This window comes from Lutjanus erythropterus, chromosome 4, assembly GCF_056507025.1.
Source record: "Lutjanus erythropterus isolate fLutEry1 chromosome 4, fLutEry1.hap2, whole genome shotgun sequence".
Taxonomy (NCBI): Eukaryota; Metazoa; Chordata; class Actinopteri; order Lutjaniformes; family Lutjanidae; genus Lutjanus; species Lutjanus erythropterus.
The window spans coordinates 44,111,578-44,128,062 of NC_139320.1; the positions used below are offsets into that span (position 1 = coordinate 44,111,578).

The window sequence follows — 16,485 nt, forward strand, 5'->3', positions numbered from 1 at the left end:
AAAATGCGTATGTCTCCTCTGCCCTGTAGTGCTATTTATTCATCAAGATCGTTATGGTGTGAGTTGCCAAGTTTTGGAGATGTCGGCTCAACAGCAATGTCTCTTTCGAGTAGTCATGACCCAGGTGCTCAAGATAATCCACAGACTTTGTTGTGAGCAGTTTCATGTAGAAACTATTTTCTTTCCACCGAACTACACCCACCAGCTATATCACTGTATAGAATATATCCCATATATATATATATATATATATGGGATGGCTTATTTGTCTTTAATTTTACAGGACAGCTGAAGATATGACAGTAAAGTGGGATATCTGCAAAATTCAGAAATTCACACCAAAACAGTTTAGATGGAAAAATAACAGGATAGATGAAAAATATGTCTTGTTTTAAGGCTGTCCCTTTAAAATAAGTCACACTGGGCTCTGGGAAACATTTTAATGACATTTTGAGACCAAAATAGAGAATAGAGTATACAGGTTCTCAGTTGCTTAGAGTACGTGTTCCACACAAGTGTGGTAGATCATCATCTTTAGTGGTCGCATGGTGAAGTCCGTGGACAAATCCACAAGGTCACAACAAATTAGATCAGAGGTGTCAAACTCATTTTGGTTCAGGGGCCACATACAGCCCAATTTGATCTCAAGTGGGCCGAACCAATAAAATTAAAGCATAATCTATTGATTATTCTACCGATTAATCGAGTAATCAGATAAAAAATATTGTGTGTTCTGCACGTTCTGTTTTTCTATTACATTACTTTTGCTTTATTTAAGAACAATGGTAAATTGGTAAATTGCTAAAGTAAAAAATACTCAGTAAAGTAACTTTACTTTTACTGTAGATGTAAAAGTGAATAGTGTTTTATTTATGGCGACCTGCCACATTAAAAACATCGACACCACGACATGATTTTCTATTTTTGGAGCTGCGATTTGTGTCCGTTATTTCTACTAAAATAATCAAATTCGCGCGATCTTTCGCGGGTCTAGGGTTCCCTTCTAGACACGACCCTCTCTGTCTCTCTGTCAAACTACAGACAGCAGACTGTCTGTAAACAGCACGATGTTACACTCTGCAGTGTTTTACATAAAGACTTTATTTGTGTGGACACCCAGGTTTGGTTTGTCACCAATTTTGACATTTTTATTTTTTAATCAGTCCGAGAGAACGACGGTATCAGTGATTGATTAGTGATCAGTCTGCCCTCCTCTCCTCCCTCACCTGTTCACTCTGCTGTGAGAAGATCTGAAAGTTTCTCACAGAGAAGCACAGACTCTCCTGTTTTACGTTTAGGCCTCTTTATACAGTTGTTTAATTTTATAAGTGCATCTGGTTGGTGTCGATGTCATTAACCATCATGTTAGTTTCTGTTGTAATAAACTCCGTCATTAACAACAGTCTCCTCCACACGCAGCTTCTCTGCTGCTGTGAAAACTGAATCGCGGGTGGATTAATATGTAGGGAAAAACCCAAAATGCGTGTTAGGTTTTGTCTTTTTGTCTTTATAAAACATCCTGCTGATGAAGAAAGTCAACAGATCAGACACAGACAGAGTCAGAGAATCACACTGACCTCCTCTTCTCTGTAATTTTCACACTGTGCAAAGTCATCCCGCGGGCCGGACTGGACCCTCTGGTGGGCCAGTTTTGGCCTGCGGGCCGTACGTTTGACACCCCTGAATTAGATGATAATGTATTTTCCACATCCAAGCGTGCAAGATTCTGCTGGGGTCTGTGTGGCATAAATTTCGTCATCAGGTGGTGTGTGCGTAGGCTCTGGCTGGATATTTGTGTACCCCTGATCAGTTGTGCGAACTTGTCTTTGGACTCGTCCATGTGACCACAACAGATGCCATTTTACTACATGTGTGGATTGTGGACTCCACTTCACACTGTTTACACCCAAAACACTTAAGCAGTGTGTTCTGAGTGGAAGTAATAATGTTGGTAACATTAGCTAGGAAGTGGCTGAATGCCAACATCGTCTAATGGGTTACCAAATGTTGAAATACGGCCCGATGTCCCAGCAGACCATTGTACACGTAGAAAGTATATTGTCTTTTGTGTGTTCATAAAGCAGTTCCCAAGCCTGTGAGTTTGTTTTTGTGTTGGGGACACATACAAGAAATTTAACTGTACTAGTCGGAAGTATGGAGAGCGACAGCGAGGGTGTGACAGCCTGAGCGGAGAGGAAGCAAAAAGGCCTGACTGAAGAAAAGAAAGTGTGATGGAGAAACTGAGAGAGAGGAAACCAAGCAGGGAACAAATCTGTGGGTGCCAATATAACAGAACTGAAAGTCACTTGAGTTTTAATTTCCTGCCAGTGGAAGCGAGAACAATATCAAGATTGAAACACGAGTTTCAATGAGTCACTCTTAGAGGCAACTCAGTGGGCTCAGGCTGTTAACATTCATAACATCATCCCTCCGTCTCTGTCTCTCTGCTCCCTGCTCCTCTAGTTTGCGTTATTGCATAGGCACACACACACACACACACACACACACACACATGCTCATATACACACAATAATGTACACATGTGCCCACACTAAAGCACACACACAAGCACAGACACACACTTTTCCACACAAACACATTGTAATGGCACTAATGAGACTGCATGACTAATACCTCTTCAGTCTCTTCTTCAGATGAGTGCTTATTATGGTCTGTCAAGGAGATGAGTCAGTCTATGTCATGGTTACTATGGTGATCAAAGCCACCAGCACTTCCTTTAAGTGCCCGCTGGCTAAAATAAGCTCTTTAACCCCTTTAACTACAGACCTATCAGGATACAGTGACACATAGACGCACACTTGCAAACAGGCGAGTTGACTGTGTGACCTCCCTCAGGAAACAAATGTAAAGAGAATTCCTCCACAGGGATCATTAAAATGCCACAACATATGAAAGCGTCAAATACAAGCTAAACGTCAGACTCGAAGGAGGAAACAGAGATCAATAAGACCACTCTAAAGCACCTCTGGGATCAACCTCAGATCACCTCCGTGAGCCTCTCTACGGGTAGGGCAATTTGCCGCTGCTCTATTCGCCATCAGCTCCTGATGTGATGTCATTTGGTCTTTCTGGCTCATCACACGAGGCATCGCGGACCATGTTGATGTTTGGTACATGATCAAAATACTAATACAGATCTTTTAAAGTAAACTGTCTTTTGAAAACAGCCATTAGATTTTGTATTAGATATAGCTGAATGCATGTGCAGTCATAAAATGTAGTGGGTGGTTATGACATGGCGCTGTATGAATAGTTTGATCATTGTATCGTATCATCTTATTTTCCATTCCAATCCTTTGTCATTTAGTATACATGGTTGGGAGGGTTACTTTAAAAATGTCTTCCTGTACAATTCCAAATAAATTGTTAAAAAAATATAGTCAGTAACCTAATCCAAGTTGCAGTAGTAGTATCACAATGTTAATGTAACATAACTTCATTACTCTCTGTTCCTTTTGGATTATCTCAGCATCAAATATGGTGAAACTGCTGAACCTAATGAAATGTCTTATGTTTGGTGTAACATCTATTGCTTGTTAACAATTCTATTCACACTTGGCTCTCAAACATCAAGTAACTGACATGAACTTATTGGTACACACCATCATCAGTCACCAGCATCACCATTTACTCTGTGTAGCTAATGTTAGCGGTTGGTCCTCACTTATATTAGCTTTAGCAGTTAGTCTGGTTGACTAACATTGGTGGTTAATCTGTATAGCTAACATTAGTGGTTGGTCTTTCCTGTAAATATTTCTCAAACTTAGATGTTGAGTGCTTAGATGATAACAGTAGTTTCAGAGTAGTGTCACTGTATTGGGATGTTGTTCCTCTTTTCTGATTTAAAGATAAAATGATGGAGGAATTTCCACCCAGTGCATTTTTTTCCACCAGAGGCCATGATAATGAATTGACTGTCAGATTAGCTGGTTTCACTTGAGATCTGAGTGATGTTGTGACACTCGATTAGTGCTGAAATGTGCACATTGTGCATGGTAGTGCATGTTCTCTATTTTAAAATGTATTTTAAAATTGTAATCCTTCTATTATTCCCCATTTTTATTGAATGAATCTGTGATTTTATTAGTTTTTTTTCCTCTAACTGTCAAGAAATACAGTTGTCTTTTTTTGTATCTCAATTATGTAATCCGTTACTTCCCAAGACTCATCAGTGTTGATGGTGAGTGTACTCATTTTAATTCAGTTCTTTAGTGTGTGCTATATTCACTGAGAAAATTAACTTTTCTTGCTGGTGCTAACTCTGTTGTTGTTCTTCCTGCATTCAGTGACGTCTCTGCATGTAAAGAAGAACTACAGGCTATTTCATCCTGGATTTCTAGTCTTCACCTCTGTGTAACCGGGAGGAATGCTAGTATTTTGTCACCTAACTCTACCTTGTGGCCAACAAAGTCATAACTATGGTGGCTAGGGTGGTGACACACACTGTTCTACACACTGCTCCATGAGCTGGAAAACTAATCACTGGATATTTTGAAATGTGTTTGCTCAGACCACATTTCGTCACCAGACGCATGTTAATGCCAGGTCTAAACGGGTTCTTTTCTTATTTTTTGCATCTATATTGTGGGATTGTTAAGAGAAAAGAATATAGACACTGCTTTTTTGTTCCACTGTGGGATTTTTTGAAGGGAGCTATAGTGCATAAATTGACACACAAATAATCTGTATCAGTGGGCCTTGGAACTAACATACTAAACTGAATGCAGCCACTGTTATTAGTTACACTTGTCTTTTTCTGCTGTGACAAAAAAGGTGTGCTATTAGAAAATGCCTACAGTATAATGAACACAACTACCTGTACAAAAGTAACTCAAGTTCTAAAATCACAGAACATATATAGGCTGTGGATTTTAAATAATGCAATTAATAAGTATCCCTGAAATACATTTATTTATTTCTGTACTTTTGCATATTTTTAAAAAAATCTTTATACAGAGTCAGTATAAGATTTTTACAAGTGCATTTAATTTCTGCTGTTGCTGATGTTCAGCAAGAAATATAAAAACTTACACAATTTGCTACAATAAAAAAAATGTCAATTTAAACCTTTCTTTGTCACGGATAATTATAAAAGGTTTCACAAGTAAGGCCTTTTTTCTTTTGATTTTTCAATACGTCCGCAGGTGTGCTTCAAGCTGTACTCCCTTATCTATCTCAAGTCAGCTGTACTGCGCATGCCCACAGCTGGCGGGTCACATGACAAGGAAACCGAAACCAAAAAGCGAAGAAGAGGTTGAGATAGATACTGGTGTTTAGTTCCTTGTTCGCTGAAATCAAGGTAGACAGTAAAAGTGGAAAAGTCAAGATAAGTGACTTGTAGCTTGCTAAGAGCTCATACATATGTCATATAATCAGCACAGGTACGCTAATGTTTTGGATTTATTCGTGTTTTTATACCAATATTTCAAGTAGGGATGTTTTAACTGGTGAAAACGCTAGCTAACCGGCTATCCTGCTTGCTAAGCGTACGCATGCGCGTTTTACTGTCGGGCTTCAGGAACATATCTTGACCGTAGAAGAAGAAATGCGGGTCTTTGCAAAAAGTTTCAGTTTGCATAAATAGCGGGCAGAGGACAGCCGGGGGAAACAGAGAAGTGGTGGTGTTAAAACACACACAGGGTCAAACTTTTAGACTTCTCGCAGAAGACGCAAACCTGGCTGCGTAGTTCTTCAGGTGTGTGTGTTTGGGCTGGTTAGCTAGCTGTGTGTAAGGATGAAGCTCGGCGGCGTGCTAGTGTGCCTGTTCCTGCTTTGGGTTGAGGGGTCCCGGGGAGACACACCGGCCAACTGCACCTATGAGGACCTGCTGGGGACATGGGTCTTCCAGGTGTCCAAAGGAGGACACGACAAGACCGTGAACTGCTCGGCTGAAGGTAAAAGTCCCCAACACCACAGAATAATTTGTCCACACCATCATGGGACTGACTGTTGACTGTTGTGGTTTCGCAATTTGAAAATCATGTGACATGTTTGGGCCTGGAGCTCTCAGTCCAGACAGAGACTGTAGCAGGTGATTTACTGATCACTTCCTCTTTGTGTGAATTATTCTAGTTTGAAAGAGATCCTGAATATGTTTTAAAACAAATCTTAATTGATTTTAAATTGTTTAACATACACTTGTTGTCCACATGTACTGCTGTGTCATGTCCTGTTTTAGTGCTGTTCAGTGTGTTTCAATTATGAGCTACCAACGGTCTGCAAATGAATGGTTTTAGGCTAAATCTGCTAGTGGTACGGTAGTAGCTTATATTTATTATCGTCATTATTAATAATAATGATAATAATAATTATAGGATATTATTGTGTAATATTACAGGTTACAGGTATGTCTGGTAGATGATTTCAAGGTGGGTGTCATCTCTTTTTTTTAAATTTAGTGTTAGTCCTGGGTCAAATGGCCTTGTTAGTGTTTTTTTAAATCACATTTAGTCAACTTAAATCATATTTAGTCAACCTCATGTTTTTTGAGATACATTAAAACTAAGTTTGGGTATTTCAGTCTTATCTTAGTCAAAGTTTAAAACTGTTAATTTTTTTAGCTATCAGATTATATTGAACATCTTAGTGAATCCAGTCTAGTCCAAAACAAATAACTTTAAATTTTAGGTTTTATCTTACCATTATCTGATGAAAAACAGGTTGAATGATCTGCAACACAGCCTACATAATGTAACGTCACCACCTTACTAGTACAGTTTTAAACCTACCTCAGTTTTTATGTGGTGAGCCTTAATGTGCCTCCTTGGTTATTACCAGATATTTTACGGCCACATTGCATACTTTCTGATAAAGCAATACATTCCTTTTCCCCCTTTTACAAAAATAGCACTAGCAATTAGAAATTAACAAATTTTGTATTGGTTATGTTAGCGTTATTTAAGATTGTAATATTAGTGTTCTCAACATTTTAGGAGCATTGTGTTAATCTTTGTTATTGAGGACTGATGACAGGGCTTGAAATTAAATTTTTTGTTCAGTGTCCCACAGCTGCCCCAAATTCTACTTAACTAAACAGTCACTGACTTAAGAACCATTGTCCCTCATTATCTGTACTATATATTATGTTATTAGACACACTCACAGCAAGAAGTCAGTATCAGGAACACAAACATGATCAGTTTCATGTGGGAAGAGTTCTACAGGTCTGCCCACAGAACCATACAGAATCCTCTGCTGTCACCTCACATTTCTCAAATTTGAACTCCTAACAATTAAAACAGCTGAATCTCTCCCTGCAGTTAAACACAATGTATGTTGTTGTTGTTTTGCTCTTCAGCTACAGGTGAGAGCACAGTGACTGTGACCCTGGAGAAACTGTCTGTGGCCACAGACGAGCTGGGGCACACCGGCTTCTTCACCCTCATCTACAACCAGGGCTTCGAAGTGGTCATTAACGGCTACAAATGGTTTGGCTTCTTCAAGGTAAAGAGATGCAGATGCACAAGTCACTGGCTTGAGCGATCATTTCAATATTTTCCTTGTTAATCCAGCAAAGACCTGTCATCTCCTGACTGCTCAAGTTGCACTAAAAGTGCTTGCAGCAAGCTCGTTCATATCCTTGTTAACTTTTAACTCAGACGGTGTCATGCGCTGTTCATCTTCCTTTTATTAATCCAGCTGATCACAAGCTTTTTTTTTTCTTCCTCCCCCCTGCTTGGTTGTTGTCCAACAGTCTTGTATATTATTGTTTTGTTTCCCTTTGTTCTCAATGTATAATGATAAAACACTATAAATAAAAATTATATATTAAAAAAAAAAAACGCTGTGGTGTTAAAGGTTTAGTTTCGCAATGACTCAGTTTCCTCTCCCTTCATCTGACAAGACAGTATCTGAAAAATATGCAGATCTTCATCACACTGAGTCCAGGCTGAAATTTGAAGGACATATGTACCATTTTAAAATGGCTATATTCAAGGTTTATCTTTCAGTCATGTGTCATTTCTCCTCACTCACATGACTCTGAGTTGAGAGACGTGTCATAGTCTGCCTGTCTCCAAACCCACATTATGATTTATTCATGTCTAGTTCAACTTCCTCATTGCCTGGACTTTATTATTATTTATATTTTAGGTTAATATGTGATATGAGATGAATTTAGAGATTTGTTGTTTTTAACTGTAGTTTCTTCTCAAACAACTGATAACTGAAAGAGTGAATGAAATATTGAAAACATCATACCTTTTATGGAATACTAATATGGTAATTTAGTTGTTTTTTTGAAACCTGAGTATTTGCATTATCCTAAAATCACATGACTGAGTTGTATATTCTAATCTGTTTGTCTCACTACACTTTCAGTACACTCAGGAGGGCGCAAAGGTGACCAGCTACTGTGACCAGACCCTGCCAGGGTGGGTCCATGATGTCCTTGGAAACAACTGGGCCTGTTTTGTGGGGAAGAGAGTGAACCCAGTACCACCCCGAACAAACTACAAACCAGTCTTAAGCAGCAGGTACGGAAGTTATGATCGTGTGGTACATCCTCCAAAATAAAAGGAGCATTGTTGGTATTCACTGTGTTGTCTGAATTAACCACCAGTAACTGTTGATTGACAAAGACTAATGTCATTTTTAGTGCATTTCTTAAAAAGAAACTGCATCATAAAAGTACAATATTTTTGCATTTTCACTTAAAATGTTTTATTTGTGTTCAGCTCCAGCTTGCTCTTGAACACTGATACAAAAAGTTTTTGCATAATAGGAAGAATGCACATTATCCCATTATTCCTTTTGTTTAGAATATCTGTCTGTCTGTGAAGCAAAGCTTTGAAGGTTAAGCCTCCTTGTTTTTTAGTGCATTGTGTTCCAACAAATATTAAATGTATTTTACTGGCTTAAGACTTTTTCCACACAACTTCCAAGCAAATAGGGGTACATTGCATGTAAAGTCATAAACTCAAATACTATAAGCCTGTAATAAATAGGTAACACCCTCTCCCCTTGTGAAATGTGAAACATTGCATCCATGGTAGGGATTTACACTTTTGTTTCAGCTAAGTGGATTTCAAAACAGCAGCACTCCTGGCAAGGCTGGAGCTGCTGGTCTGATTCTGTGGTGGATGATGTGGTCACTGTAGGTCTTTGTCTGAATGAAAATGACTTGTGTTGTGTCAGGAGTTGCACTTCTCTCACTAGGAACTCGTGAGTTAAGTGCAGTTCCTTACTGGAATAGTCTTGAGAACTTGACACCTGAAACTGAGTTACAAAGCTGTTTCTGACATCACTATGACTAACTGGAAAATATTATTGCAGTTGAAGTTTTATTGTGGCACTGTTGTATTATTTTATTGTCTGTATTTTGTCAAAGCTGTACATGTATACCAGCTAATGTTGATATTTACTGATTCATCTCAACAACTTCCTGCAGTGTATTTTTCTCATCTGATTGTTCAGCAGAATAGCCCCTTTTAAAAAGAAACAAACAAAAAACATCATGTGATATTATTCACTCTCCAGGCTGCTGCAGAAGCCGTACAAACACAACCTGGACTTCATTGACTCCATCAACTCAGTCCAGAGATCCTGGAAGGCTGTTCCCCACCCAGACCATGAGATGTACACTCTTCAGGAGCTGCAGTACCGAGCAGGAGGGCCCGCCTCCCGTATCCCCATGTGAGTATTTATCCACATTTCACATACAGTAGCACAGACCCCCATCAAGTGTCCTGGAGGAAGCAAAATGAATAGACATAAAATAGTTATTTGTGCTCCTAAATGAATAACTAATTATGTCACAATTATTACGATTACTACAAAAAAAAATTCTCCATGAATCCTGCTGGGCTCTGTCCTGTTCATCAGGTTTATGAAACTGCTTTTATACAAGAGCTAAAAAATTGAATCAAAATTTTATGGACATCACAGCGTTGCCTCCTGCAGTTTTCAAATTGCAGGAAGTATTTGTTAAAAGTAAAATGTGCTTTAGGTTTTCTGTAAAACTGTTTGTAAATGTCCTTGTGATCCAAGTGCGATTCTTTATTTTTACTGTGTTTTGTTGTTGTTGTTGTTGTTGTTGTTGTTGTTGTTGTTTTGCTTTAGGCGTGTCCACCCTATGCCTGTGACAGCTGAGGTAGCCAAGATGGTGGCAGCTCTACCTGAGCGCTGGGATTGGAGAAACGTTGATGGCGTTAATTTTGTCAGCCCTGTGCGAAACCAAGGTGACCTTCAGTTGTTAATAAATTAACATCACAAAAATCATCTCAAAACGGACTGAGCGATAAGTTTATTTTACCTCTGCACACATCGTATTAGACATTTAAATACAAAGATTCAAATGGCATCAGTCAGACATTTTGCAGGATCAGAGTGGGACAGAGCTGTACCTTTACTCTTAAGGAGCTGTCAGTAAGAGCTGAACTATACAGCAGCTCACCAGCTACTTTACTCCCCTCTTGGCAGGCCTGGGTCTGCTCTCTGCTCTCTGCTCTCCTCCTGTGTTTCTGCACAGCCTAGTGTGTGAGTGGAGAGATTATGCGTGCTGAGTATTTTGAGTGTCTGAGAGGGCCTCTGTAGGGCTGGGTTTAAGGATCTGGAGAGGGCTGGAGTGTTTCAATAGAAGCCCACTAAGCCACTGTGCAGTGCCGTGGAGCTTATTTTGATTCAGCGTTACTAGTCAGGTGGATGTTTGTAGGTTCCGTTTCAGTTCACAAAAATTGGCAGGAGTGAGGATGAATCGGTCAGGCTGGTCTGCTGTTTCTTAAAATCACAAACACCCAACATTAAGGGAGGATGCAATTTTGAGCAAGTGAAAGTTTCATCGTAAGTCCTGTGAAAAAAGCTCTAACATCTGTGTCCTGTGGGTCAAACCTTTGCTGCAACAGTTAATCAAACGCTTGAATATTAATCAGTTATTAAATTGATAATAGATTTATCCATTTGAGTAATTTTTTGAAAAAAAAAAAGTCAAAATTATCCCATTCTAGCCTCTTAAATGTGACTGTTTCCTAGTTTCTTTCTGGTTTCTGAGGACATTATCTTGGGGTCTGGGAAACACTGAGTGATATTTTCACCATTTTCTTACATGTTATGGACCAAACAACTAATCAATTAATAAGATCATTAACATGATTAATTAATTGATGAATGAAGAAAATAATCGCCAGATTAATCAACAAAGAAAATAATTGATAGTTGCAGCTCTGAACTTTTGTCACCGCAACGTTTTCCCCAGAATCATCTTTGAAACTGATTACATCATATTTAAAAAATTAGGACGCAGGATAACTTTCCCACCAGCGTAGATCCCTTCATTTAAATGAATGGTTCCTCCACCTTATTACTGGTAAGAGGCTTAAGGTGTTGGACCCAAATAAAAACTGCTCTCAGTGTCAGTGCCTGACTTGAATCATTACTACAATTAAAGCACCCTGCAGATCCCTGCAGCCTCTGTTCTCTGACCTAATTTGTTTCTGCAGAGCATTTTATTAAGAACCCAGTGTCTCGCACGACGGAGGCAACCAGTGGCTTTAATCAGTGTATCTGTCTCTGTGCCTTGCTCCATTATAATGCATTGCAGCTAATGCGAATAAGTATGCTGGGGCAGGAACATAACAGAAACTGGAGTACTGACTTAAGTAATGTGTTCTTAAACTAATGTGCTATTTAAGTGGAGAGTGTTTATAAAGGTTTTATGTCAGGGGTGTTGTATCACTTTGCATCAGGTCGTGCAGGTGTACCTTTTGAGGCTGTAATTAGCATCACATTGTCCACTTTATTTACTTACTTTATCACCAGGGCTGTGTCTGACTCAGAAGTTTTGTCAGTTGAATTCGATTGGGCCATTGCATACAAATATTGGAGTTTTGTTTGTTTATACTGTGAACATTTTTTACTTTATTGAACCGCCAGATTTTTTAACAGGGTTTAGTGGGATGTTCACTGTGACAGCGGAGTTCACGTAACGTAGGAAAACGAGCCTAGCCCTCAACGCCACTGTGTGCTAACTATGCTAATGATGGACTGGAAATGTGTAACACTTTTTGCTGACTCTAGATATTAAACAAAATCCAGAGACACTGGAGTGCTGCAGGGATGGGGTATTTTTGTTGGCCACTGCAGAAGTTAGCATAGCTCTGGTTCCCTCCACAAAAAGCCATTTGGATTTTTGATTAGTGCAGGAAATTAGATCTGTGGCAAACAAAATTTTATGATACTAACATGTTTTGTTGAACAAGATGATCTTTACAAATGAAAACAGCTTTTTTGATTTTTGATGCAGTCACCAGGACTAAAAAGCTAATATTCAGCTATAAATGAACTACACCATGGTTGCATGACTTTACATCAACTGACTGGTGCTCGGTGTGATGACTACACACACGACCTCTGTTGTCTAATTTAGCCATTTGTCATCAACTGCCTTTTCTAAGGTGCAAAACTCTACACTAAGTTTGTGCTAACCACAGACTTGACTTCAGGCATCTTGCCAAAATCCCATTGACTTCAAGAGGAGGGAACCAGAAATTCACTGCTTCTAAGCAGAGAGCAGAGGATAACGTTATCTCAGAGCCTAACCCAGCAAGGCCTCTCTTCCAACAGGCAGCTTCAGTGCCTCTGTCCGACCGTACCGGACTGGGTCTGCAGCTGTCTGTACCCGTCACAGACATCTTTACAGAGCAGATGGGACGACTTGACTCAGTGGAACGGTTTTAGTCTGGAGAGCAGCATGAAAGCAAGGAGCAATCACTCTGCAGCTACATGTGGGGACTAGGGCATTCATGACGATTATGCTACTCCCAAAAACTAGTTGACTAGTCAAAAGAGAGATTCTTTTTCACCCAATAAAGAGTCCTACCTTGGCTCAGAGAGGCTGTCTGTAAATGTACTGCGATCTGATTGGACTAAACCGATTGAAGATACTGTTTGACTGCAGTAATTCAATTGCTTTAAGGGACAGCATCTTTTCATTCTTTTTCTTAATAACTTAAGCGTGTTTATTTAACATGACTGTCCACAGATGAATGGTTAGTCCACAGTGATGCACAAAGTTGACTACTTTGATAGTCCACTAGTCGACTAGTCGACCGGGAAACCCCCAAATGTCTCCAAAAGTACACTGTCAGTACACTGTCTGACAAAAAGAAGACAGCTAGACTTAAAAAATCTCACTCAACTGAGAAATCTGCGACTGATGATTCCAATCCCCGACTTTCAGGAGGCAGCCCTAATTAGCAATGAATATTGAAGTACCTCTTAATTTAATGCTGTCTAGTACATCACCACCAATAATTACAGCCTTTGAAAGGATTAGACTTGGCTTGCACAATCAGTAAAAACTAAACATGACAAGCTTCACAAAGTTAGGTGAGTACGTATGATTTAACTCTTGTGTAAACCTCTTATGTTCTGTTTCAGCATCTTGTGGTAGCTGTTACTCCTTCGCCACCATGGGAATGCTGGAAGCTCGCCTTCGAATCCTCACCAACAACACAGAGACTGCCATCCTCAGCCCGCAACAAGTGGTCTCCTGCTCTGAATATTCTCAAGGTAAACTAACACTCAATCTAAAATCCATATTGTCTCCTGACGGTATTCATTCTGTATTAAATGTTGTTGCAGAATATTCAAGTTGCAAGACACAGTATATAAAAACTCCAGGCCACCTTCCATTCTAATCAGAACAAGTGGGGCTTGTTGTTTTTTAGAAAGTGTGTCCTAACTGCTTTTAGAAAGCTAAGTGTTTCATAACTGCCCTGATTAGAGCATTTTCACTAATTTTTGTGAGAATTAATTCTGGAAAAAGCCTCATTGAATGTTTCTGTCTTGGACCTCGTAAGAGATTTCACTGAGAAAGAAAGTCGAGGCAACCTTCCAAAAGCATTTCTTGATCATGATGGTTTAGGATTTTATACATGTTTAACATTCATCTTTCCCCTTTTAAGGTTGTGATGGTGGGTTCCCATACTTGATTGGGAAGTATGCGCAGGATTTCGGCGTTGTGGATGAGTCATGCTTTCCATATATTGGAAAGGACTCCCCGTGTGGCGTTCCTCAGAACTGCAAGCGCGTTTACACGGCACAGTACAACTACGTCGGTGGATTTTATGGTGGCTGCAGTGAGATGGCCATGATGTTGGAACTGGTCAAGAATGGACCCATGGGTGTGGCCTTTGAGGTACAACAGCTGCTCACAGTTACAACTGTTATAACTGCTATTCCAGTACATACAATATGTGTAGCATGTTGTGCACCTATTTAACAATATATTCTACACTATTTCTTCATATTCTTATGTCAAAATCCAATCATGTTTTCTCCTGTAAGACAAAATATGACATGCTTACGTAGGCCTGAGTCAATCAAATATCAACCAATAATATCACAGTATTCATGCATCAGTCAATCTTCAACCCCTAGCACACAGAGCTAAGATTCATTAGCTGGCTAGCCGCTTTTCAACGATCAAATCAAAGTTCTTCCGACTGCCAATACTGTTTCACTTTCAAATACATCATGATATGGAAGATGGATAAACTCAAAATGTTGTTTCAAATTGAGATTTTAGGAAAGATTTGCCACTTTGATCTTTTTTTCCAAAAGCACCTTAGTAGGAAATCCAAGAAGTGAAAAACATACTTTTCTGAAACTTTTGCATGTTCAAATTGTGTGAATTAACACAAAAGGAAAGATAATATTTCAGTATTCTTGCTTTACACTGTGTGCATAATAACACTGTTGGCAACTAGTTCAGTTAAATATTTTCAACCACTTCTAGGCTTAATGTTAAAGTGTAAAAACTAAACCTGAAAAATATCATTACACTACATCTCTATTGTAATATTTACTTATTCACTGGAAGTTAACTTGTCACCAAACCATAGCTAAGCTAGCAAACTGCTAAAGCCAAGGCCACACTACAGGATTTTGGCCCTGACTTTCCACTCAACAACAGATTTTGACAGAGTCTTTTTATGACAGAACATAGTTTGGAGATAAAACAGACTTGGGGATTAGCCCTGTTTGAAGATCTTGCAGTGAGTGACTTCCTTTCTCTGATCACTCATGTAGTGTGCAAAGCACAACAACCACCATCGGGTATCGGTCCGATACTGTCCTCATGTACTCATACTCGTACTCATGAAACTTCTCTGATAGCCCCACACCACTTCACGAAAAGTAGCCAATCAACAAAAGCAAGTTGATAAAACATCTAAAGAACCAACACGATGCAGGAGTTTGCTAATGCCTACCCTCTTTTCTAGGTCTTGCTGTCATTATCAGGGAGAGACTCGATGTCCTCAGTACAAAAAATGTAAAGTGGACAGTAACTATGGTTACATGAGCAATAGGAAACAATATGTTACATTTAAAATGTGACAAATGTCTGATGAAAATAAAACTCATTTAAAGTTATTGTAAGAACTGTAACAGCGTTATTAAGTACTTGTATCGGCACTCATTATCAGCAAGTACAAAAATGTAAATACTTGTACTCGTACTTTGTCTGAAAAAAGTGCTATCTGTGCATCCCTGCTCATAATTACAAGACAGAGAGTTGCATAATGTGAAGAGCTCAGTGGTCTGACGACTTTGAAAGTCATGTAGTGTGACCAAGGCTCAAGGACCATGGCATGTGTTTTGTATTAATTTACTAATTAATGGGAATAATTTATTTGCAAATGTAACATTTTTCTTGATGAAATGCATCCTGTACCTCCTTTACAATTCAGTGTCCTTTCCTGCTTCTTAGGTATAACTTGAATATGACATAAATTGAAACATTAAAAGTAAATTGTCCTTGTCCTTTTATAGGTCTACCCTGACTTCATACACTACAAAGAGGGCATCTACCACCACACCGGCCTTGCAGACCCCTTCAATCCCTTCGAGCTGACCAACCACGCTGTGCTGCTGGTGGGGTACGGCCGCTGCCACATGACCGGGCAAAAGTACTGGATCGTCAAGAACAGCTGGGGCACCACCTGGGGTGAGGACGGCTACTTCCGAATCCGGCGGGGAAGTGACGAGTGTGCCATCGAGAGCATCGCAGTCGCAGCCAACCCCATCCCCAAACTGTAGGAGCCGTGTGGGAAGGGAGCAACTGCCGTCTTCATGATCGTGATCTCAATTGTGCAACTTTGATTTATTCCCAATGTAGCTAAGCTGTTCACAAGCCAAAATCAGTAGGTTTTTTATATAGGTAGCACTCGACTGTCTACTTCCTCCATAATCCAGTGACCACAACATTAAGATGAAAATTGATCTTGTCCAGGAAAGCCCTGTTTTATTGGTGTTTCTGGACAAGACCCAGCTGAGAATTACTGTGAAAAGTTTCATCACCCCACCACTGAAGATGTAGTAAAATACCATCCTATATTAGTTAAAAGCATAAAAAGGGAATGCAAAGTCTGTCAGCTTACCATGTTGTTTTAATGTTTGTATGTATCAGTGTTTTTTACAGTTTTAGCTGCGCACAGTTGATTTTATATCAAGTTTTAACTGCCA

General features: G+C 39.4%; 1 protein-coding gene across 1 annotated transcript; it reads left to right on the plus strand.

The window, feature by feature from the left end:
• Positions 1 to 5,270: 5,270 nt before the first annotated feature.
• Positions 5,271 to 16,088, plus strand: ctsc (cathepsin C). Its single transcript, XM_084718104.1, has 8 exons — positions 5,271 to 5,915; positions 7,319 to 7,464; positions 8,341 to 8,495; positions 9,499 to 9,654; positions 10,081 to 10,199; positions 13,396 to 13,527; positions 13,923 to 14,155; positions 15,793 to 16,088. The coding sequence occupies exons 1-8, from the start codon at positions 5,756 to 5,758 to the stop codon at positions 16,057 to 16,059; spliced, it is 1,368 nt and encodes a 455-aa protein (XP_084574230.1). The 5' UTR covers positions 5,271 to 5,755; the 3' UTR covers positions 16,060 to 16,088.
• Positions 16,089 to 16,485: the final 397 nt, after the last annotated feature.